General features: G+C 42.9%; 1 protein-coding gene across 4 annotated transcripts in view; it reads right to left on the bottom strand.

Annotated features, from left to right (window-relative positions):
- Window positions 1–15708, bottom strand: part of ZFP62 (ZFP62 zinc finger protein) — a 58403-nt gene extending 42695 nt beyond the window's left edge. For 3 of the 4 annotated variants that reach the window (XR_006603406.1, XR_006603407.1, XR_006603405.1), the window contains exons 1-2: window positions 13948–15439; window positions 799–884 (exon numbers count right to left, since the gene is read on the bottom strand). Coding sequence is in view for 1 of the 4 variants with exons in the window: in XM_004780215.3 (XP_004780272.1) it covers window position 15452 (1 nt within the window). In the remaining 3 variants the exon portion in view is untranslated. The other variant, XM_004780215.3, reaches the window with a different exon arrangement.
- Window positions 15709–24463: the final 8755 nt, after the last annotated feature.

Raw genomic sequence — 24463 nt, 5'->3', positions numbered from 1 at the left:
GCTCTCTGGTGAAAAGCTAAGAAGCAAAAAACACCTTAGTGGTAGTAAGCACATCCAGCACCCTGTTTCTGATCTCTAGTCCTATTGCCTACTAAAAAGAACCAGAGCTCTTCAGAGAAATGGCAGATTCTAGGCTGGGGCAGAATACACACAAGAGGGACGCCTGGGTGGCTCAGTTGGTTAAGCAGCTACCTTTGGCTCAGGTCATGATCCCAGAGTCCTGGGATCGAGTCCCACATCAGGCTCATTGCTCGGCAGGGAGCCTGCTTCTCCCTCTGCCTCTGCCTGCCATTCTGTCTGCCTGTGCTTGCTCTCTCCCCTTCTCTCTCTCTCATAAAAAAAAAAAAAGAATACACACAAGATGAACAGCATCTTGTTACTCCAACAAATAAGGAGATAGTTAAAAATGACAGGCACATGTCACAAGACCACAAGTCAGCTTGACCACCCAATTTAGGCTCCATAATAATTACGTACAGTAAGAATTATACACCACTGAAAATAGGATTTTGTGAATCCATACATATACAAACAGGGGAGAAAGAGAGGCCACTTATTTACAGCAGAATGCCAGGGCTAGCTGGTAAATGTGGGGAGAGCTGAGTTGAAAAAAGAAAAAAACAAAATCAGCATTCTGTAACTATCTGAGCAGAACAGATCAGGGTAGAGCAATCACTAGATTCTAAGTGTGGGGGGAAATTTTGAGAAGGGCCAGTATATACACGTGAGCTTGAAATATTCCCCCCAGAATGAAAGGGAAAAAACAGTAATTACACATTGGAAAAAATCAGACAATACCTTGGCCAAGTGTTCTAAATTAAGATCAGCAATGGTGGCAGAGGCACATCACATGCTCCAGAAATGACATCCTGAGGACGTATCACCTATGAGAATGCATAGCTTCAGAATCACAAGCAAATATCAAGTAATCCAAAATATGGACTATTCTACTCCAAGTAGTATTTGTAGTATTCTTCAAAAGTATCACTTTCATAAAAGACAAGAGAGGCTAAGAAACGTTCCAGATTAAAAAAGGCTAAAGAGACTAGACCACTACACTTAATACCTGACCTACAGTTACTCTGTACTGGAAAGAAAATTATAAAAGAATAATTGTGCCAACTGACAGAACTGGAATACCGACTGCAAAGTATCAACTTTAAATGTGCTGAAGTTCACAGTTGTATTGTACTCAGGCAAGAGAATATGCCTATCCTTAGTAAATGTATACTGAAGTATTTAGGGGCAGGAGGCCATGACCTATGCATTATCTTCAACTGGTTTAGAAAAAAAATCACATGTATGAAAGAGCAAAAGAGAGAAGACTAAATGAAATGAATATGAGTAAAGGCTATCTTTTTACCATTCTTATTCTTGACATATTTCTATATATATTTAAGACAATTTTCAAATAAAAAGTTAAAAAAACGGTCAAAAAGTAAATTTAAAGTTCCTTTAACTGTACCTTCCCCTCCAGGTACCGCTTTTACCATCTGCTACCTGCTTAGTTATCTCTTGAAAAAGTGGTCTTCATGTCCATCTCCCCTTATGCCTCATCTACTCAGTCTGACTTCTCACACTCAGACCACACTGCATTAGCTTCTTTGGGGCCAAGCACTCACTCCCCCACCTACTGTCTCTTAGATATTCCTGCTTCCCTGTTCCACTTTAAACCTTTCCCCTCTGACTCTACATATTCTCCCTAAGCATTTGGATCTATATGGGTGGTTCCTACCATTCCTACAAGCCACTGCTCAGATCACCTCTGGTCCAGACTGCTCTCTGCAATTATAGACTCTCTTGTCCACCTCGTCTTCCCCTTTGTCTAAATTAGAAATGGGCTTTTCTCTTCGCCTCACCCTTCCACATCCAAAAGAGCCCACAACACCAGCTGATTCTATTACCTCAACAGTTCTCAAGTCCCTACCCCTAATTCTATTCCCACTGCTAAAGGCCTTAGTTTAAGCCTTCCTAAATTATCCTTCTGAACTTTTGCCGTAGTCTCCCTATCTTAAGTATTGAAAATTGCACACCTGGTCACTCCCTGTATCAAGTCTTCCCAGGCTACGTAGTTGGCACTTGAAGCTTTCTGCATCTGGCCACCTCAAGTGACTTGCTGACACCAAATGGGCCATGCTAACCCACCCCTACTACTGCATTCACTGATCCTTGGCCCGGCTGGACCCTTCCCCTGACCTTCTCTGATAAACAGGCTAATTCTTCATCTACTTCACACTCCCTGGGATTCCTTGCGTGGTTGCTGACTGGTCTGGTTTGGTCTGCACCACACGTATTTTACTGCTTATCGTTCTGACCTAAGCAGACACCAGGAGTCTCTCTGTTTCAGGCAAGCTTAAATTAACCCCGTTTGGATGGAGGCACAGTGTATATTACCCGATACAGTTCACCCAACCTCTTAATGACTGAAGTCAAAGCAAAATTAATATAAATGTGCCTCTTCACTGAAAACTGATTGTTTGCAATGAGATTCATATTAACCAATGCTGAGTCTAAGAAAAGGTCGATCAAAACACAGGCAGAGATGTGCCAAGACATGAAAAGCCAGAAACAGGATAAATGCTACTGCTTTGGTCCTAATGTTTGTGTCTCCTCCTCCCAAATTCATGTTACAATTGTAACCCTCAAAGATTATGGTTTAGGGGCAAGGGCTATGAGAGGTGCTTGGGTCATGAGAATAGAATCTTCACAAATGAGATTAGTGTTCTCATAAAAAAGTCATCCCAGAGATGACTTGGTACCTTGTCTTGAACTTCCCAGGCTCCAGAACTCTAAGAAATAAATTTCTGCTGTTTATATACCATCCAGCGTGTACTCTGTTATAATAGCCCAGATGGATTAAGATATCTGCTAAAATATAAAGACAATCAAGAGTTTCTAATAAAATATTAAGTTATCTTTACAAACAATAAAATGTATTCTAGTATCTGTTATCTTTGAGGCTTATTGTTGCCCAAGAATTTAGATTATGACCCATATCCTGCTTTTTTCCCCAGGCACTGGTCTGGTCCTAGGGATGTAGAGATAGGCAAGATCTTGTCTTCAAGGAGCTGGCAGACTAGCAGGTTTGTAGGAAATAAAAAAACGGCAAAAATAACAGCAATAAACACATGATAAAAATGGCAAAGGACACACATGACAGAGGAGAGGGAAAGGGCTGACTCTGCCTTGAAGGACTAGGAAAACTTCAGAAACAGAGTAGTTCCAGCAGAGGGAAGAACAGGTACAAAGGAACTAGTGGTCACTGCTCTGAAGCAGAGGGTGGTGGACACAGCTGAACAGGTGGGCAAAAGTAAGGGCAGCACCAGGCTCTTCACACTAAGGAGTCCAGTCTCGATCCTGAGGAGTTTTAGGCAAAGGAATAGCAAACTCAGATATGCATTTTGGAAGATCACATATTCTTTTGAATCAGGGGTTGGTAACCTTTTCTGCAAAGAAAAGGAAAATATTTTAGGCTTTATAGGCCACATATGACTCTGTCACTAACTTTTGTTTGCTTTTAAATATCCTTTTATTTTTTAATTTTTTCAGAGACAGCAAGCGTGAGGGGCTGGGTGACAGGCAGAGGGAGAAGGAGAAAGGGAATCTTGAGCAGGCTCCACAACCAGCATGAGCCCAATACGGGGCTCAATCTCATGACCCTGCGATCATTACCTAAGCAAGAATCAAGAGTCGGTCGCTCAACCAACTGAGCCACGCAGGCAACCCTAAACATCCTTTTAAAAATGTAAAAACAATTCTTAGCTTGCAGGTCATACAAAAACAGCTATAGGCCCAGTAGTTTGCCAACCTTTGAATCTGAATTCTGAATCAAGTAATCAGAATTAATTTAGGATGATGTGACAATGGCACTGTGGCTATGCTAGAAGTTTCTATTTTTTTTCCTTCTTTTTTGGTAGACTGAAGTACGCCAGGATGAAAAGGCATTATGTCTGAAATTTCCTTTAAAATTCTTTAATAAAGGTGTGCCCAGTCAGTTAAGCATTTGCCTTCGGCTCGGGTCATGATCATATGGTTCCTGGATCAAGCCCCTCATCAGGCTCCCTGCTCAGCAGGCAGTCTGCTTCTCCCACTCCCTCTGCCTCTTCCCCTGACTCACATACACTTATGCACGCGCTCGCTCTCTCTGTGTCAAATAAATAAGTAAATGAGATAAATATATAAATAAAATCTTTTTAAAAAATTTTACAAAATAAAATAAATAAAATCTTTAAAAAAATTTTAAATACTTTAATAAAGAAAAAATAAAAAGGGAAAGGTGAGACAAATGCAGCAGAATCATAATAAATATTGAATCTGAGCTATGGGTGTATGGGGTTCATTGTATTATTTTACTTTCCTGTGTGTTTAAATTTTTTCCTAATAAAAATTAAAAGAAATAAAGATCACTCATACTAGCTGCAGTGAAATGAACTGAAGAGAAAACTAAGTCCTGGAGTCTGAAGAGGTTATTATAAGCCAATCAAGACTGGCATGCCCTATCAAAATACCAGCAGCATTTTTCAGAGCTACAACAAATAATCCTAAAATTTGTATGGAACCAGAAAAGACCCTGAATAAACAAAGCAACCTTGAAAAAGAAAAGCAAAGCTGGAGGCATCACAATTCTGGACTTCAAGGTATACTAAAAACCTCCAGTGAATAAAACAGTAGGGCACTGGCACAAAAACAGACACATAGACCAATGGACCAGAATATAAAACTCAGAAATGAACCCAAAATTATACGGTCAATTAATCTTTGACAAAGCAGGAAAGAATATCCAATGGGAAAAGACAGTCTCTTCAACAAATGGTACTGGGAAAACTAGCCAGCAACATGCAAAGAATGAAACTGGACCACTTTCTTACAACACACACAAAAATAAATTCAAAATGGATGAGGCGTCTGGATGGCTCAGGTGGTTAAGCATCTTGATTCTTGATTTTGGCTCAGGTCATAATCTCAGGGTCATGAGACGGAGCCCATGTCAGGCTCCCTGCTCAGCTCCCTACTCAGGGAGTCTGCCTGAGATTCTTTCTTCCTCTGCCCCTCCCTGCTCTTATGTGTGTGCTCTCTCTCTCTCTCTCTAAAATAAATAAATCTTTTTTTAAAAAATGGATAAAAGACCTAAATATGAGACCTGAAATCTTACAAACCTAGATGAGAACACACATAGTAACTTCTTTGACATCGGCCAGAGCAACTTCTTTCTCAGTATGTCTCCTAAGGCAAGGGACACAAAAGCAGAAAAAAACAATTGGGACCTCATCAAAATAAAAACCTTCTGCACAGGGATGGAAATAATCAATAAAACTAAAAGGCAACCTACAGAATGAAAGAAGACATTTGCAAATGACATATCTGATAAAGGGTTAGTATCCAAGAGGGGAGGAGTCAAGATGGCGGAGAAGTAGCAAGCTGAGACTGCTTCAGCTAGCCGGAGATCAGCTAGATAGCTTATCTAAAGATTGCAAACACCTGAAAATCCATCGGCAGATCGAAGAGAAGAAGAACAGCAATTCTGGAAACAGAAAAACAACCACTTTCTGAAAGGTAGGACCGGCGGAGAAGTGAATCCAAAGCGACGGGAAGATAGACCCCGGGGGGGAGGGGCCGGCTCCCGGCAAGCGGCGGAGCAACCGCGCACAAAATCAGGACTTTTAAAAGTCTGTTCCGCTGAGGGACATCGCTCCAGAGGCTAAACCGGGGCGAAACCCACGCGGGGTCAGCGTGGCCTCAGGTCCCGCAGGGTCACAGAAGGATCGGGGGTGTCTGAGTGTCGCAGAGCTTGCGGATATTGGAACGGGAAAGCCGGCTACAGAGACAGAGCTGACAATAAGCTCGCAGCTCCGTGTTACCTTGAACCGGTCGCAGGCTCGGTGAGCTCGGAGCGCAGCCGGAGGTCAGGCAGACGGGAGTAACTGGGCGCTGTTCTCTGAGGGCGCACTGAGGAGTGGGGCCCTGGGCTCTCGGCTCCTCCGGGCCGGAGACCAGGAGGCCGCCATTTGTATTCCCGTCCTCTGGAACTCTACGGAAAGCGCTCAGGGAACAAAAGCTCCTGAAAGCAAACCCGAGCGGATTACTCACCCCGACCCCGGGTAAGGGCGGTGTAATTCCGCCTGGGGCAAAGACACTTGAGAATCACTACAACAGGCCCCTCCCCCAGAAGATCAACAAGAAATCCAGCCGAGACCAAGTTCACCTACCAAGGAGTGCGGTTTCAATACCAAGGAGAGCAGCAGAATTCCAGAGGAGGAGAAAGCCAAGCACGGAACTCATGGCTTTTTTCCTGTGATTTTTTTTAGTCTTGCAGTTAATTTAATTTTTTCTTTTTCATTTTTTTTTTTTTTTCTCGCCTTCGGGTAAATTTTTTTTTTTTAACTGTTACCTTTTTCTTTTTTAACGATTTTTTACTAGTTTATCTAATATATATATATATTTTTTTTTACATTTTTCTTAGGTGTTTTCTTTTTTAAAAATTCTTTTCTTTTCTTTTCCTTTTTTTTCTTTTTCTTTTCTTTTTGTTTTTTTTTTTTTTTTCTTCCTTTTTGAACCTCTTTTTATCTCCTTTCTCCACACTCACGATTTTGGATCTCTTCTAATTTGGTTAAAACATATTTTCCTGGGGTTGTTGCCACCCTTTTAGTATTTTACTTGCCCCTTCATTTGCTCTTATCTGGACAAAATGACAAGACGTAAAAATTCAACACAAAAAAAAGAACAAGAGGCAGTACCGAAGGCTAGGGACCTAATCAATACAGACATCGGTAATATGTCAGATCTAGAGTTCAGAATGACAATTCTCAAGGTTCTAGCCGGGCTCGAAAAAGGCATGGAAGATATTAGAGAAAACCTCTCGAGAGATATAAAAGCCCTTTCTGGAGAAATAAAAGAACTAAAATCTAACCAAGGTGAAATCAAAAAAGCTATTAATGAGGTGCAATCAAAAATGGAGGCTCTAACTGCTAGGATAAATGAGGCAGAAGAAAGAATTAGTGATATAGAAGACCAAATGACAGAGAATAAAGAAGCTGAGCAAAAGAGGGACAAACAGCTACTGGACCACGAGGGGAGAATTCGAGAGATAAGTGACACCATAAGACGAAACAACATTAGAATAATTGGTATTCCAGAAGAAGAAGAAAGCGAGAGGGGAGCAGAAGGTATACTGGAGAGAATTATTGGGGAGAATTTCCCCAATATGGCAAAGGGAACGAGCATCAAAATTCAGGAGGTTCAGAGAATGCCCCTCAAAATCAATAAGAATAGGCCCACACCCCGTCACCTAATAGTAAAATTTACAAGTCTCAATGACAAAGAGAAAATCCTGAAAGCAGCCCGGGAAAAGAAGTCTGTAACATACAATGGTAAAAATATTAGATTGGCAGCTGACTTATCCACAGAGACCTGGCAGGCCAGAAAGAGCTGGCATGATATTTTCAGAGCACTAAACGAGAAAAACATGCATCCAAGAATACTATATCCAGCTAGGCTATCATTGAAAATAGAAGGAGAGATTAAAAGCTTCCAGGACAAACAAAAACTGAAAGAATTTGCAAATACCAAACCAGCTCTACAGGAAATATTGAAAGGGGTCCTCTAAGCAAAGAGAGAGCCTACAAGTGGTAGATCAGAAAGGAACAGAGACCATATACAGTAACAGTCACCTTACAGGCAATACAATGGCACTAAATTCATATCTCTCAATAGTTACCCTGAATGTGAATGGGCTAAATGCCCCTGACAAAAGACACAGGCTATCAGAATGGATAAAAAAACAAAACCCATCTATATGTTGCCTCCAAGAAACACATTTTAAGCCCGAAGACACCTCCAGATTTAAAGTGAGGGGGTGGAAAAGAATTTACCATGCTAATGGACATCAGAAGAAAGCAGGAGTGGCAATCCTTATATCAGATCAATTAGATTTTAAGCCAAAGACTATAATAAGAGATGAGGAAGGACACTATATCATACTCAAAGGGTCTGTCCAACAAGAAGATTTAACAATTTTAAATATCTATTCCCCAATGTGGGAGCAGCCAACTATATAAACCAATTAATAACAAAATCAAAGAAACACATCAACAATAATACAATGATAGTAGGGGACTTTAACACTCCCCTCACTGAAATGGACAGGTCATCCAAGCAAAAGATCAGCAAGGAAATAAAGGCCTTAAATGACACACTGGACCAGATGGACATCACAGATATATTCAGAATATTTCATCCCAAAGCAACAGAATACACATTCTTCTCTAGTGCACATGGAACATTCTCCAGAATAGATCACATCCTCGGTCCTAAATCAGGACTCAACCGGTATCAAAAGATTGGGATCATTCCCTGCATATTTTCAGACCACAATGCTCTGAAGCTAGAACTCAACCACAAAAGGAAGTTTGGAAAGAACCCAAATACATGGAAACTAAACAGCATCCTTCTAAAGAATGAATGGGTCAACCGGGAAATTAAAGAAGAATTGAAAAAAATCATGGAAACAAATGATAATGAAAATACAACGGTTCAAAATCTGTGGGACACAACAAAGGCAGTCTGAGAGGAAAATATATAGCGGTACAAGCCTTTCTCAAGAAACAAGAAAGGTCTCAGGTACACAACCTAACCCTACACCTAAAGGAGCTGGAGAAAGAACAAGAAAGAAACCCTAAGCCCAGCAGGAGAAGAGAAATCATAAAGATCAGAGCAGAAATCAAGGAAATAGAAACCAAAAAAACAATAGAACAAATCAACGAAACTAGGAGCTGGTTCTTTGAAAGAATTAATAAAATTGATAAACCCCTGGCCCGACTTATCAAAAAGAAAAGAGAAAGGACCCAAATAAATAAAATCATGAATGAAAGAGGAGAGATCACAACTAACACCAAAGAAATACAAACTATTATAAGAACATGCTATGAGCAACTCTACGGCAATAAATTTGACAATCTGTAAGAAATGGATGCATTCCTAGAAACATATAAACTACCGCAACTGAACCAGGAAGAAATAGAAAGCCTGAACAGACCCATAACCAGTAAGGGGATAGAAACAGTCATTAAAAATCTCCAAACAAACAAAAGCCCAGGGCCAGACGGCTTCCCGGGGGAATTCAACCAAACATTTAAAGAAGAACTAATTCCTATTCTCCTGAAACTGTTCCAAAAAATAGAAATGGAAGGAAAACTTCCAAACTCATTTTATGAGGCCAGCATCACCTTGATCCCAAAACCAGAAAAGGATCCCACCAAAAAAGAGAGCTATAGACCGATATCCTTGATGAACACAGATGCGAAAATACTCAACAAAATACTAGCCAATAGGATTCAACAGTACATTAAAAAGATTATTCACCACGACCAAGTGGGATTTATTCCAGGGCTGCAAGGTTGGTTCAACATCCGCAAATCAGTCAATGTGATACAACACATCAATAAAAGAAAGAACAAGAACCATATGATACTCTCAATAGATGCTGAAAAAGCATTTGACAAAGTAGAACATCCCTTCCTGATCAAAACTCTTCAAAGTGTAGGGATAGAGGGCACATACCTCAATATCATCAAAGCCATCTATGAAAAACCCACCACAAATATCATTCTCAATGGAGAAAAACTGAAAGCTTTTCCGCTAAGGTCAGGAACACGGCAGGGATGTCCATTATCACCACTGCTATTCAACATAGTACTAGAGGTCCTAGCCTCAGCAATCAGACAACAAAAGGAAATTAAAGGCATCCAAATCGGCAAAGAAGAAGTCAAATTATCACTCTTCGCAGATGATATGATACTATATGTGGAAAATCCAAAAGACTCCACTCCAAAACTGCTAGAACTTATACAGGAATTCAGTAAAGTGTCAGGATATAAAATCAATGCACAGAAATCAGTTGCATTTCTCTACACCAACAGCAAGACAGAAGAAAGAGATATTAAGGAGTCAATCCCATTTACAATTGCATCCAAAACCATAAGATACCTAGGAATAAACCTAACCAAAGAGACACAGAATCTATACTCAGAAAACTATAAAGTACTCATGAAAGAAATTGAGGAAGACACAAAGAAATGGAAAAATGTTCCATGCTCCTGGATTGGAAGAATAAATATTGTGAAAATGTCTATGCTACCTAAAGCAATCTACACATTTAATGCAATTCCTATCAAAGTACCATCCATCTTTTTCAAAGAAATGGAACAAATAATTCTAAAATTTATATGGAACCAGAAAAGACCTCGAATAGCCAAAGGGATATTGAAAAAGAAAGCCAACGTTGGTGGCATCACAATTCCGGACTTCAAGCTCTATTACAAAGCTGTCATCATCAAGACAGCATGGTACTGGCACAAAAACAGACACATAGATCAATGGAACAGAATAGAGAGCCCAGAAATAGACCCTCAACTCTATGGTCAACTAATCTTCGACAAAGCAGGAAAGAATGTCCAATGGAAAAAAGACAGCCTTTTCAATAAATGGTGCTGGGAAAATTGGACAGCCACATGCAGAAAAATGAAATTGGACCATTTCCTTACACCACACACAAAAATAGACTCAAAATGGATGAAAGACCTCAATGTACGAAAGGAATCCATCAAAATCCTTGAGGAGAACACAGGCAGCAACCTCTTCGACCTCAGCCGCAGCAACATCTTCCTAGGAACAACGCAAAAGGCAAGGGAAGCAAGGGCAAAAATGAACTATTGGGATTTCATCAAGATCAAAAGCTTTTGCACAGCAAAGGAAACAGTTAACAAAATCAAAAGACAACTGACAGAATGGGAGAAGATATTTGCAAACGACATATCAGATAAAGGACTAGTGTCCAGAATCTATAAAGAACTTAGCAAACTCAACACCCAAAGAACAAATAATCCAATCAAGAAATGGGCAGAAGACATGAACAGACATTTCTGCAAAGAAGACATCCAGATGGCGAACAGACACATGAAAAAGTGCTCCATATCACTCGGCATCAGGGAAATACAAATCAAAACCACAATGAGATATCACCTCACACCAGTCAGAATGGCTAAAATCAACAAGTCAGGAAATGACAGATGCTGGCGAGGATGCGGAGAAAGGGGAACCCTTCTACACTGTTGGTGGGAATGCAAGCTGGTGCAGCCACTCTGGAAAACAGCATGGAGGTTCCTCAAAATGTTGAAAATAGAACTGCCCTATGACCCAGCAATTGCACTATTGGGTATTTACTCTAAAGATACAAATGTAGTGATCCAAAGGGACACATGCACCCGAATGTTTATAGCAGCAATGTCCACAATAGCCAAACTATGGAAAGAACCTAGATGTCCATCAACAGATGAATGGATCAAGAAGATGTGGTATATATACACAATGGAATACTATGCAGCCATCAAAAGAAATGAAATCTTGCCATTTGCAACAACATGGATGGAACTAGAGCGTATCATGCTTAGCGAAATAAGTCAAGCAGAGAAAGACAACTATCATATGATCTCCCTGATATGAGGAAGTGGTGATGCAACATGGATGCTTAAGTGGGTAGAAGAAGAATAAATGAAACAAGATGGGATTGGGAGGGAGACAAACCATAAGTGACTCTTAATCTCACAAAACAAACTGAGGGTTGCCGGGGGGAGGGGGTTTGGGAGAAGGGGGTGGGATTATGGACATTGGGGAGGGTATGTGATTTGGTGAGTGCTGTGAAGTGTGTAAACCTGGTGATTCACAGACCTGTACCCCTGGGGATAAAAATATATGTTTATAAAAAATAAAAAATTAAAAAAAAAAAAAAGGGTTAGTATCCAAAATATATTAAGAACTTATAAAATTCAACACCCCCAAAACGAATAATCCAATTAGAAAATGGGCAGAAGAGATGAAGAGACATTTCTCCAAAGGAGACACAGATGGCCAACAGACACACAAAAAAATGCTCAACATCACTCATCAACAGGGAAAGACAAATCAACAGTACAATGAGATACCACCCTACACCTGTCAGAATGGCTAAAATTAACAATACAAGAAACAATAGGTGCTGGTTAGGATACAGAAAAAGGGGAACCCTCCTCTAGCACTGTTGGTGGGAATGTAAGCTAGTACAGCCAGTGTGGAAAACAGGATGGAGGTCCCTCAAAAAGGTAAAAGTAGAGCTACCTTATGACCCAGCAATTGCAATGCTAGGTATTTACCCCCAAAGATACAAAAATAGTAATCGGAAGGGGCACATACATCCCAATGTTTACAGTAGTATCATTTACCACAGTTGAGATACAGAAACAGTTCAAGTGTCTGTCAAATGATGAACAAAGAAGTGGAATATTACTCAGCCATAAAAAAATGAAATCTTGTCATTTGCAAGGACATAGATGGGCCTAGAGTATTATGCTAAGTGAAGTAAGTCAGAGAAAGACAAATACTGTATGAATTCACTCATATGTAGAATTTAAGAAATAGAACAAATGAGTAAAAGGAAAAAAAAAAGAGAGAGAGAGAGAAGCAAACCAAAAAACAGACTCTTAACTCCAGAGAACAAACTGATGTTTCCAGAGGGAAAGTAGCTATGGGATGAAGGGGGAGATAGGTGATGGGGATTAAGGAAAGCGCTGGTTGTGATGAGCACCAGGCTTTGTAAGGTGCTGAATCACTATACTGTGCACCTGAAACTAGTATTATACTGTATGTCAACTCACTGGAATTTTTTTTTTATTATGTTATGTTAGTCACCATACAGTACAGCATTAGTTTTTGATGTAGTGGTCCATGATCCATTGTTTGCATATAACTAACAGGAATTTTAAAAAAACAACTTAAACAAAAAGGGGAGGATGCCTGGGTGGCTCAGTTAGTTAAGCGTCCGCCTGCCATTCGGTTCATGATCCCAGGGTCGTGGGTTCAAGCCCCATATCAGACTCCCTGCTCTGCAGGAAGCCTGCTTCTCCCTCTCAGGCTGCACTTGCTTGTGTTCCCTCTCTCACTATCTTTCTTGTCAAACAAATAAAATCTTAAAAAAAAAAAAAAAAAAGACTGATCTGTTAGCTAAGTCACACATCCTGGACGACACAAGAAAACAATCACTCTGAAAGCACAGACTGGAAAGGTTTAAATTTTTAGAAGTTCTACAAGCTGGATGGGAAACTGCTCTTAACTCCTCTCTAGCTGTCAGTAGGAAGCATGACCCAACAGCCAGCTTTGGAATACCATCCACTCCTTCCAAATTACACATGTCCCACCACCTCTAGACACCTCTCTGCCTGTTGTTCATGTTCTACTATCAATGCCCCAAAAACCTGTGTACAGAGTAAGAACCTGCCCCTCGTTCTTGCTGTTGGGGGGTTTGGGCTTGGGACGATGAGAGGGGGCAAACCTTCTCTCTCTGCACAGGCATCCGCATATGTATTTTAAACATCTGGGTGATGTGACTACTGAAGAGGTTAGCCCACAGGAGTCATGAGTCAATTCTCCCCAGCCTGGACAACCCCTAGGAGAGCTGTGGCTCATTCTGGCTGAAAAACCCTGCCATTCACAGGCTGCAACAAGCAACACATTGGCAGCTACTCTGTTCCAGACTACCAAACACACTCCACAAGTCAACCTGCCGTCAAGGGTGACCCCTGGGTTCTGTACCTTAAGTTCTTGGATGTCCCATTTGAACTGGAAGCGACCAGAGAAAGAAAACGAAAAAACACGGCGTGTGCGCACACAACGCTTACTAATTCAGAAGGAAAGATACCGAGGACGTTGGAGGATGAGACGGATGAAAGACGGAACCAAGAAGTGAGAGATGTACAGATGAAAAGGGCGAGAATACGGTGTGGGCTGTAGGTGTTACTGCATCTAGCTCACAAATGCACTACAAATGGTTAACAGGAGTGGGTTCTATTGCTTAAAAGCAGAAATAAGGACTATAGGCGATTTTTCCTTAAAGTGAAAAATGGAAACAGAACATTCCCATACCTGGTAGCGGTGCAGAGATTTCTAGTCATCCTGGGGGAAAAGGTAAGCAAAGGACACTCTGAAAGGGAGGCTGGAAGATTTTCGGAAGCTAAAGGGGCAGAGAAGGGCAGGAAGGCGGTCAGTCACAGAGTCCGTTGGCGAGGCTCGCACACCCGCACGGCATTATAAACGCAAGAGCCGGGACGGAAAACCAACCCATCGGCTCTGCTGGTTCTCGGAACCCTCGGGGAGCTGTCGCGGTCACGACCGGGCTACTGAACAGCGCATCAGTCACAGGCTGAGCTGGGGCAGGACACACACGGCCCTGGTCGAACCCTTCCCTCTGCGAAAACCCTTGCTGACGCATCCCCTAGGAGCCGCCGAGCGGGCCACCGAAGTAACAGCAAACAGGAAACGGCCCGGAAGGCTCCGAACAGAGCTGAAAACTCACGGAACATTCAGAACATGCAAACAATAGCCAGGCCGCTACCCCAGCGCCAGTTTGGGGTCTGTCTGCTCGATTTCGAAAGCTGCGTGTCTTCGGAAGCACAGCGAGAGGAAGGCAGGCAGGCGACGGGTCTGGCGCGCACCCGCCGCCCGCGCGGAGGGCCGGGCGCTCGCGCACTGCCGCTGGCGGGGGTCGGCGCCTGTGGGCCGGCTGCGCGCGGACACAGGGGACCGCCCGGGGATCGGGCTTGGGACGACGAGCGGGGCCAACCTCGCTCTGCACAGGCATACGCTCTTGTGGTTTGAGTACCTGGGCCGCGTGGCTACGCACAGGCGCGCCCGCAGACTTGGAGATCCCCTAACGCAGCACAACCCTCGCGCCCTCCGAAGGAGCCGGGGGCCGCGGGTCCCAGCGCCGGGGAGCGCAGCGCACGCAGCCCCGCACCTCCCCGCCGGCCGCGCGTCGGCGGGCCTCTTGCCCGCTCCCCACCGAGGCCGCTCGGCCGGCGGATCCTCCGCTGCTCCCCCAGGCCAAGGGCCTGACAGCGGCTCCCCGGGCCCCGAGCCTGGGCACACCATGCCCACAAACGTCGGGGAGAAGGGAGGCAGGCGGGGTGGGGGCTCACATCAGATCCCCCCCGGGGTCCCTGTAACGCCCACCACGGTCCAGCCCTGGCGCCGAACTTCGCGGCAGGGCGCCCGAGGGGGAATCCGAAGCGCCCCCGTCAGGCGCTCGCCCCCGACCCGGGAAGCCGCGAAGAGCGGAGACGGGACAAGCGCCAAGCCCCAGCCCGTCTCCGGACACCGGGCAGCCACAGCCGGCCCCGGCCGCTCCCGGACAGCCCGAGGGGGGCCCACAGCGAGCCCGGTCCGCATCCGGGCCCGCCCCACCCGGCCCGAAGTCCTCCCACCGCTCTGCTCCCCCGGGACGTGCCTCCTGCGTGCGCAGGACGACGGGGGACACTCCCGCCCGGATCCCGCCCGAGACCCGAGGGGCAGCCGGGACCCTGCCACCAAGAGAAGGGCGTGGCAGGCCAGGGCCGGGGGCGGGAGCGCGGGCGGCCGCGGACTCACGTACTGCTGTGGCGGCGCCGCGGGAGCCCTGCCGCCGGAGGGACAAAAGCGCGGACGGTCCGGCCGGAAGGGCCCGCGCTGGCTGCAAGACACTTCCGAGTCCTCTCTGGGAGGGCGGAGGACAGACTCGATGATCGTTTGGGTCTGGGCACGTGACCCAGGGCGCGCGGGGAGGGCGTGGGCGCGGAGGAACTTAGGTCGGTGTGTAGCGTCCGGCCCCTACCTGGTGTCTGGCTTCGGGCAGCTGCCGGGGAGGTGCGGGCGGAGGGGTCTGGGTTGCCGGGACTTTATAGCCCGCCAGAAGTCATTGTTTATGTACCACACCCAGTGCTCCATGCAATACGTTCCCTCCATGATACCCACCACCAGACTCACCCAACCCCCCAAGCCCTTCCCCTCCCAAATCCTCAATTTGTTTCTCAGAGTCCACAGTTTCTCATGGTTCGTCTCCCCCTCCGATTTCTCCCAACTCACTTCTCTCCATCTTCCCGTGTCTTCCCTGATATTCCTTATGCTCCGCAAATGAGTGAAACCATATGATAGTTGACTCTCTCTGCTTGACTTATTTCACTCAGCATAATCTCTTCCAGTCCTCTCCATGTTGCTACAAAAGTTGGGTGTTCACCCTTTCTGATGGAAGCATAATACTCCATAGTGTATATGGACCACATCTGCCTTATCCATTTGTTTGTTGAAGGGCATCTTGGTTCTTTCCACAGTTTGGCCACGGTGGCCATTGCTGTTATGAACAATGGGGTACAGATGGCCCTTCTTTTCACTACATCTGTATCTTTAGAGTAAATACCCAGTAGTGCAATTGCAGGGTCATAGGGAAGCTCTTTTTAATTTCTTAAGGAATCTCCACACTGTTTTCCAAAGTGGCTGCACCAACTTGCATTCCCAGGAACAGTGAAAGAGGGTTCTCTTCTCTCCACATCCTCTACAACACCTGTTGTTTACTGTCTTGTTAATTTTGGCTTTTCTAACTGGTGGAAGGTGTATCTCAATGTGGTTTTGATGGCTAATGCTAATGTTTTTTCATGTGTCTGTTAGCCATTTTTATGTCTTCTTTGGAGAAGTGTCTGTTCATGTCTTCTCATTTTTGGACATGATTATCTTTTTTGTTTATTTGTTTAAGATTTGAGAACACAAGCAGGCAGAGAGAGAGAGGAGGAAACAGGTTTCCTGATGATCAGAGAGCCTGATGTGGTGTTCAATCCCAGGATCCTGGGATCATGACCTGAGTTGAAGGCAGAGGCTTTAACCCACTGAGCCACCCAGGCACCCCATGTATTTTTGAGTCTTGAGTTTGAGGAGTTCTTTATAAATCTTGGATATCAGCTCTTTGTCTGTAGTGTCATTTCTGAGTATCTTCTCCCATTCCGTAGGTTGCCTCTTGGTATGGTGACTGTTTTCTTTGCTGTGCAGAAGCTTTTAACCTTGATGAAGTCATCAAAAGTTCATTTTTGCTTTTGTTTCCTTTGTCTTTGGAAACATGTCTTGAAAGAGGTTGCTGTGGCCGATGTTGAAGAGGTTACCTCTTTCAAGACATGTCTCCAAATGCTGACATTTAAACAAAACTGCTTATTTCAAATATACACAACGGACTCTAAATCCACAATTTAATACTATCTTTTGCTTTTTTTTTAGACTCTATTTATTTATTTGACAGACAGAGATCACAAGTAAGCAGAGAGGCAGGCAGAGGGAGAGGGGGAAGTAGGCTCCCTGCTGAGCAGAGAGCCCAATGCAGGGCTCGATCCCAGGACCCTGAGATCATGACCTGAGCTTAAGGCAGAGGCTCAACCTGCTGAGCCACCCAGGTATCCTTATAATTCGCTATATATATATATATATATATATATATATATATATAAATTCGCTTTTTAAAAAATTTTTTATTTTATTTTTATCCCCAGGGGTACAGGTCTGTGAATCGCCAGGTTTACATACTTCACAGCTCTCACCATAGAACATACCCTCCCCAATGTCCATAACCCCACCCCCCTTCTCCCAACGCCCCCCCCCCATATAATTCACTTTTGACAGAGATTTTACACCATTTGGATTTGAAATGCTGTAAATTTGAATCTTTTTCTTTTATGTCCCTCAAATATTTTCATTCTCACTGAATGTTAACCTAATGTAAAATAGTTTAATGCCTTAAGTTTTATTGTTTAGGATATGTCTCTGTAATGAAATTAGAAGTTTACATTTTTTTCCTCACTCAAATGTTCTTTTCTGGATTTTTAGCAAAATTATATATAATTGCTAAATTTTAATATCAGTCCTTAGACAAAGATAAAATGTTTGGAAGCAAACTTTTACTAAGATGGATTTTTAAAAACAGTTCAAGTCATGCAAAATATTTGGGTGGATTTCACTTCTCACTGGAGTGAGCCCATGTTCAGCATCAGTTTTGTGTCTAATTTTCACTTTTTATACATGTAGGTGCAGGGTAAATAGAGGGAATAGAAGGCATTTCCTTGGAGCTATGGGTTCTTGATCACATTTGGCTCTATGCCAAAACCAGAACTTGGTTTTGCTTGGGATCATGATCTCAGGATTGTGAGATCAAGCCCTGCATGGGGCTCCCTGCTCATCCTGGAGTCTGCTTCTCCTCTCCCTTTCCCTCCCCCCATTCCGTGCATTCTCTCTTTCTCTGTCTCTCTAAAATAAATCTTAAATAAATAAATAAATAGGCACATGTAGGTAATGCCCTCCATATAGGGCTTCTAGCACAGCTCTAGAAGTTGCTTCAGGCAGTCCTGATGACATGCTGCCAGAAGAATTCACATGATGAATGGTTGTGGTGTTACTTGCCACTTATGGCAGAGAAGACTGGGTTTTTCTTTTTACACAGCAAGGTGCCTAATGCTTACGTCCAGATTGGGAGGTTTTCCTCACTGAAAGGTTCTATGTGTGTAGGAGGGATCATTGGGAAGCCACATAAATCATCTTAATTACAGTGATTTTTACTTTAGGTGGTAGTTTTTCCTCCATGAGTATTGTCATACTTCAGGCATCTTTGTTTGGCCTTGTCTCTACACACACAGGCTAGCCTTCTCCAATACCTGTCTCTTCTAGATATCTACAAATCAAAGCAAAGTGTCTGGCCCTGCACTGATCAGTATGCAAGCCATTTTTTACATGTGGGTATTAAGCACATGAAACGAGAAAAAAAAGCACATAAAATTTGCCTAGTCTAGGGACGCCTCGGTGGCTCAGTGGATTAAAGCCTCTGCCTTCAGCTCAGGTCATGATCCCAGGGTCCTGGGATCGAGCCCCACATTGGGGCGCTCTGCTCAGCAGGGAGCCTGCTTCCCCCTCCCCCTCTCTCTCTGCCTGCCTCTCTGCCTACTTGTGATCTCTATCTGTCAAATAAATTAAAAAAACCTTTAAAAAAAATTTGCCTAGTCTAAATTGAGATGTGCTGTAAATATAAAATCCACATCTGATATCTAAGACTTAGTAGAAAAAGAGATTGTAAAATAGTACTTTAATATGTTGATTACATGCTGAAATAATATTTGGGGTTTATAGGGTTAAATAAAATATATCATTAAAATGAATTTTACACATTTCTTTTTATTTTAGGTGTGTTTACCAAAAAATTAGAAATTGTTTATAAGATGGTACAGCTCTAAGAGCCCAACAGGTACAGCAATGGTTTTGTCCTGAGTTTGCTCTTCATTTAGAGCTCATCTACCTCCTTTGAAGTAGTTCAAGTACAGATTAATGTTAAGCGCCAAAGGAGCTTAATACCAACTCCACTTTTAGTCATCGAATTTGGTCAGTATTATTAAAAATCCCCCTCCACTCTAACATATGTATCAAACTCATTATGTAAAAATTGGAAAAGAAAGAAAAATTAGAAACACTAACCACTTTTACTCCTGTTACCTAGTGACAACTACTGTCAATGTCTTAATCAACTTCCTTGTCTACCAAAATGTCTACCAATTTTCAGATGTTTTTCAGATGGTTGTAATAGCACTACATCTGCAATTCTTATCGACTCTTTTTTACAAATATTTTACAGTATCATTTTCATTTAACAACTCTTTGTGATATTCCATTGAACTATGATCTCCTTAACTCTTCTGTGGTTGATCTTTGAGGTTCTTTCCAATGCTGTAATAAATAGTATTCAAGAGCTTTCCTTGGAACAGTTGGCAAGAAGAATGGAGAATCAGACAAGGGTGTAACCCATCACTACCATTATTTCCTACTGCAGCTGGATAAGGGGGGAAAAAAGCAGAATATAAATAATGGAAAGCAGGAGTATAATTATCCTATTTGTAGATAAAAGGGTTTTATTTATGGAAAACCAATGAGACTCATTCAAAGAAAATCCCTAGAATAAACAATAAAAGAATTCTGTAAGGGGTGTGGTTTCAAAATCATCATGAGGAATCAATATTTTCCTTATATACAAGCTACAATTAAAGTAATGGAAGGAGAGATTACATTTACAACAGAAGTGAACAAGCAAAAAACCAAATACCCAGGAATCAAGAAGACACATCCAAGACCTATGTGAAGAAAAGTTGCAGTGCTCTAGGAATCACAAAAGATGAACTAAGCTTATGGAAACATTCTTGGATGCACAATCTGCATGAATGGAAAGAGTTGTTATTAGAATGATGTCATCTCTTTCTAAGTTAATCTATAACTATAATAATAGCAACAAAATCTTCAGCAACATGCAAATGATTCTAAAGTTCATGGGGGAAAATGAAGATCATTTGTTTCTAGCTAGAAAGTGCCTTGAAAAAAAAAATACAAGTGATGGGGTTGGGGCACTATTATAGCATATTAACAAGCTGGTGTAATTCTGAGACACAAAGTCTAAAAATAAACCTGTCAGGTATTTAGTATTTGAGAAAGGTAGCATTTCAAATCAGTGGGGGGAACAGAGGATGTAAGGACAACTATGAAGAATTAAGGAAATATAAGTTTGGATTCAAACCTCAGTCTTTATATCAGGATAAACTCCAGATGTATTGAAGACATAAACTCTGTCCACATTGTGGGGCACCTGGGTGGCTCAGGTTATGAGACAGGGTCCTGGGAACACGCCCCACATTGGGCTCCCTTCTCAGCGGGGAACCTGCTTCTCCCTCTCTTTTTCTTCTCCTCCCCTGCTGCTCACATGCTCATGTGATCTCTCATGAGTAAATAAGCAACTAAAAAAAATGTGCCCACATTAATGATCCATAAGAGTAAAAACATACTGCTGCTTCTACCACCTCCATAAAAGAATTACGGGAAAAAAGAACCAGAGACACACATACACAGGAGAATTCTTTGATCATTTTGGAGTGGGGAAGGTTTTGTTTTCTTTTCTTCCCTGCGATAAGCACAAAATCCAGAAACCATAAAAGTAAAAACTAATTAATTCATATGCATAAAAATAAAATGTTTTTGTATGGCAAAACCACCATACGTTAAAAAAAAAAAAGAATAACTGGGAAAAAAATATTTGGGTCTTATATTGAAAAGGGTAAATTAAAGAGCTTGGGAAGATGTCAGACTAGGAGGACCCTGAGCTCACCCCTGCCCACATTTAGAACTAGAGATCATCCAAATCCAAGTCAATCAACCAGAAAGCAATCTGAACACTAGCAGAATAAACTCCACAACTAAGTATCAAGAAGACACTGCAGCTGAAAGATTAGGAAGGTCAGTGCTGTAGAGGGAGACTGCCTGCAGGAGGAAGGGAGCTGCGTGCATGGAGAGGGCAGAGAAATGGGCCCCAGCACCGGGCAGCTCACATGGGTTAGATTACTCCCTATAATGTTTGGCTGTAAAAACCAGAGGGGTTGAATTCCTTGAGTTTGTAAAAACATTGGGACTTGGAACAGGGAACTGTAAAAGTCAGCTCACTCAGCACTGGGCAGGCGGGGAGGGTGAGTGACAGCTGGGTCACTACTCTTTAAGAGACAGCAGACTGTGTGGAGAGACCTTTGCAAGAAGCCAGGGGCAAACAGGAGACAGATCAGAGAGTCCAGAGACTTCTACAAAAAATGGGGGAACTGGTAGGTTCCCACTCTCCTCTCATTCCCCAGAACAAACCTCTGAGGGAGGCAGGGCTGCACAGACACGTGCTTCCTAACTTCTAGCGGTGCACCAAGCCCACCTATCCTTCTAAAGACTCACCAGTCAGCCCCGGGCTCTGAGAAAAATTATTTTTTTTAACTGTGCCAGCATCCAGACCTGTCACCTGGTGCACAGCTGCTATACCCAGCATGCCCTGTCCAGCCTCCATGCCTCACCCAGCCAGGCCTCCCTAGCCCCCACCCTGTACCATACCCAGCCATGCATGTGCCCCACATGCAGTCCTAGCACACAGCCTCCACCCACTGTAGTGATTTGGGGGATCTAGTACAGGAGTAGGACCCAAATTTTGCTAACACTGTGGCCCCTCTCCCCAATTCCCCAGCAACCATGCCCCCTTAGAGCTGGCCCGCCTGGGTCCTCCTAATGCCACAGAAAGCAAGCACAGCCCCCAACAGGAAGATAGTACAGGCAAGGGCATTGAAAAGAAAAGTGACTCAGGCATATCAGCAGGGTGTAAGCAACACACATAGGATATTCTCCTGAGATGCCAGGTTCTGGGGGACAGGGCACACTGCACACCAGAGCACTCTAGGACCTCTTCTTCATAAAGTCATCACTTTCAAGAGTGGAAACTTAGCTGACTTTTTTTCCTTTTAAGATTTTATTTATTTGTCAGAAGGAGAGAGAGAAAGCGAGCACAAGCAGGTGGAACAGCAAGCAGAGGGAGAAGCAGGCTCCCTGCTGAGCAAGGAGTCCTATTCAGGACTTGATTCCAAGACCCTGGGATCATGATCTGAGCCGAAAGCAGACGCTTAACTGACTGAGGCACCCAGGCATCCCATATAGCTGACTTTCTTGACCTACATAAACAGAGAGGCAGACAAAATGAGGAGACAAATTTATCCCAAATGAAAGAACAGGACGAGGAGACAGACAGAAATCTAAATGAAACAAATGTAAGTAACATGCCTGATAGAGAATTTAAAGCAATATAATAAGGCACTCCCTGGATGTGAGAAAAGACTGGAAGACATGAATGAGACACAGAGATAAGGAAAAACATAGCAGAGGTAAAGGGCACAATAAATGAAAGGAAAACACACTTGATGGAATGAACAGCACACTGGAAGAAGCAGAGGAAGGAATTAATGATCTAGAAGACAGAGGAATGGAAAGAAACAAAGCTGAACAAAAGATAAGGGAAAAAGAATTATGCAAAATGAGAATAGACCTAGGGAACTCGGTGACTGCATCAAATGTAATAACATTTGCATTATAAGAGTCCCAAAGAAGAATAAAGAGGGGCACTTGGGTGGCTAAGTTGGTTAAGCATCCAACTCTTGATTTCAACTCAGGTCATGGTCTCAGAGTCATTAGACAGAGCGCCATGTTGGGTTCCCTGCTCAGCAAGGAGTCTGCTTAAGGATTTTCTCTCTCTCTCTCTCTCTGCCCTCCCACTCATGCTTCTCTCTTTCAAGTAAATAAATCTTTTTTTTTCAAATGGGCAGAAAACATGAAAAGGCATTTTTCCACAGAAGACATACAGATGGCCAACAGACACATGAAAAGGTGCATGACACCACTCTTCTTCAGAAAAATGCAAATCAAAACTACAATGTCACCTAACACTTGTCAGAATGACTAAAATTAACAACGTAAGAAATAAGAGGTGTTGGTGAGGATGTGGAGAAAGAGGAACTTCTTACTGTTGGGGAGAATGCAAACTGGTGCTGCCACTGTGGAAAACAGCATGGTTGTTCCTCAAAAAGTTAAAAACAGAACCACCTTGGGGCACCTGGGTGACTCAGTTGGTTGGGTGTCTGACCCTTGTTTTCAGCTCAGGTCATGGTCTCAGGGTCATGAGATCAAGCCCTGCACTGGGCTCCTTGCTGATCATGGAAACTGCTTGGGATTCTCTCTCTCCCTCTCCCTTTGCCTCTCTCTCTCTCTCTCTCTCTCAAGAAACAAACAAACAAAAAAACTATGTTACAGTCCAACAATTGCACTACTGACTACTTACTCAAGAGTATGAGAACACTAATTTGAAGGGATACATGCACCCCTGAGTTTATAGCAGCATTATTTACAAGAGCCAAGATATGGAAGCAGCCCAATTGTCCATCAATTAATGAATAGATTAAAAATATATGATGTGTATAAATATGCATATATATGATGCAATTTTATTCAGCCATAAAAAGGAATGAAATCTTGACATTTGCAATGACATGGATGAAGCTAGAGAGTATTGTGTTAAGTGAAATAAGTCAGAAAAAGACAAATACCATATAATTTCACTCATACATGGAATTTAAAAAACAAAGCAAACAAGCAAAGAGAAGGGGGGTAAGAGAGTAAGAGAGAGAAATTAAAAAAAAAAAAAACTCTTAAAGAAAACAAACTGATGGTTACCGGAGAGGAGAGGGATGGGGAAGGGAGGATGGAGGGATGATGGAGATTAAAGAGCACACTTGTCATGATGAGCACCAGGTATATGTGGAATTGTTGAATCACTAAATTATACACCTGGAGCTAATAGAACACTGCTTGTTAACTAACTGGAATTAAAATAAAAATTTAAAAAAAGAAGGGCAAATGTCTCTGAAGCACAAAGAGCTCCTACAAAACTGGTAAGCAAGACCAACAACCCAACAGAAAAATACGTTCACAGGAAAATATTCAAATGACTCATAATAAAAAATGCAAACCCAAAAAAGCACAGAGATACCATTTTTTCCTCTTATCAGAATGGTCAGTATCGAAAAGTTTGATAACAAGCTGTGGTCATCAGAACAGGGGGAAAGCACTGTCTTGGCCGGCTGGTGGGAGTGCTGACTTTATGAACCTCTAAGGAGGTACATGCCAGAAAGGATCACCACACACACACACTCTTTGCTGCATCCATTCTACTCTAGAAATTCACCATGTTGGTGTAGTTACACACTCATAAAAT

The sequence above is a fragment of the Mustela putorius genome, unplaced genomic scaffold, assembly GCF_011764305.1.
Source record: "Mustela putorius furo isolate JIRA1106 unplaced genomic scaffold, ASM1176430v1.1 tig00003923_pilon_pilon_pilon, whole genome shotgun sequence".
Taxonomy (NCBI): domain Eukaryota; kingdom Metazoa; phylum Chordata; class Mammalia; order Carnivora; family Mustelidae; genus Mustela; species Mustela putorius.
This window is presented reverse-complemented; position numbering and strand designations above follow the sequence as displayed.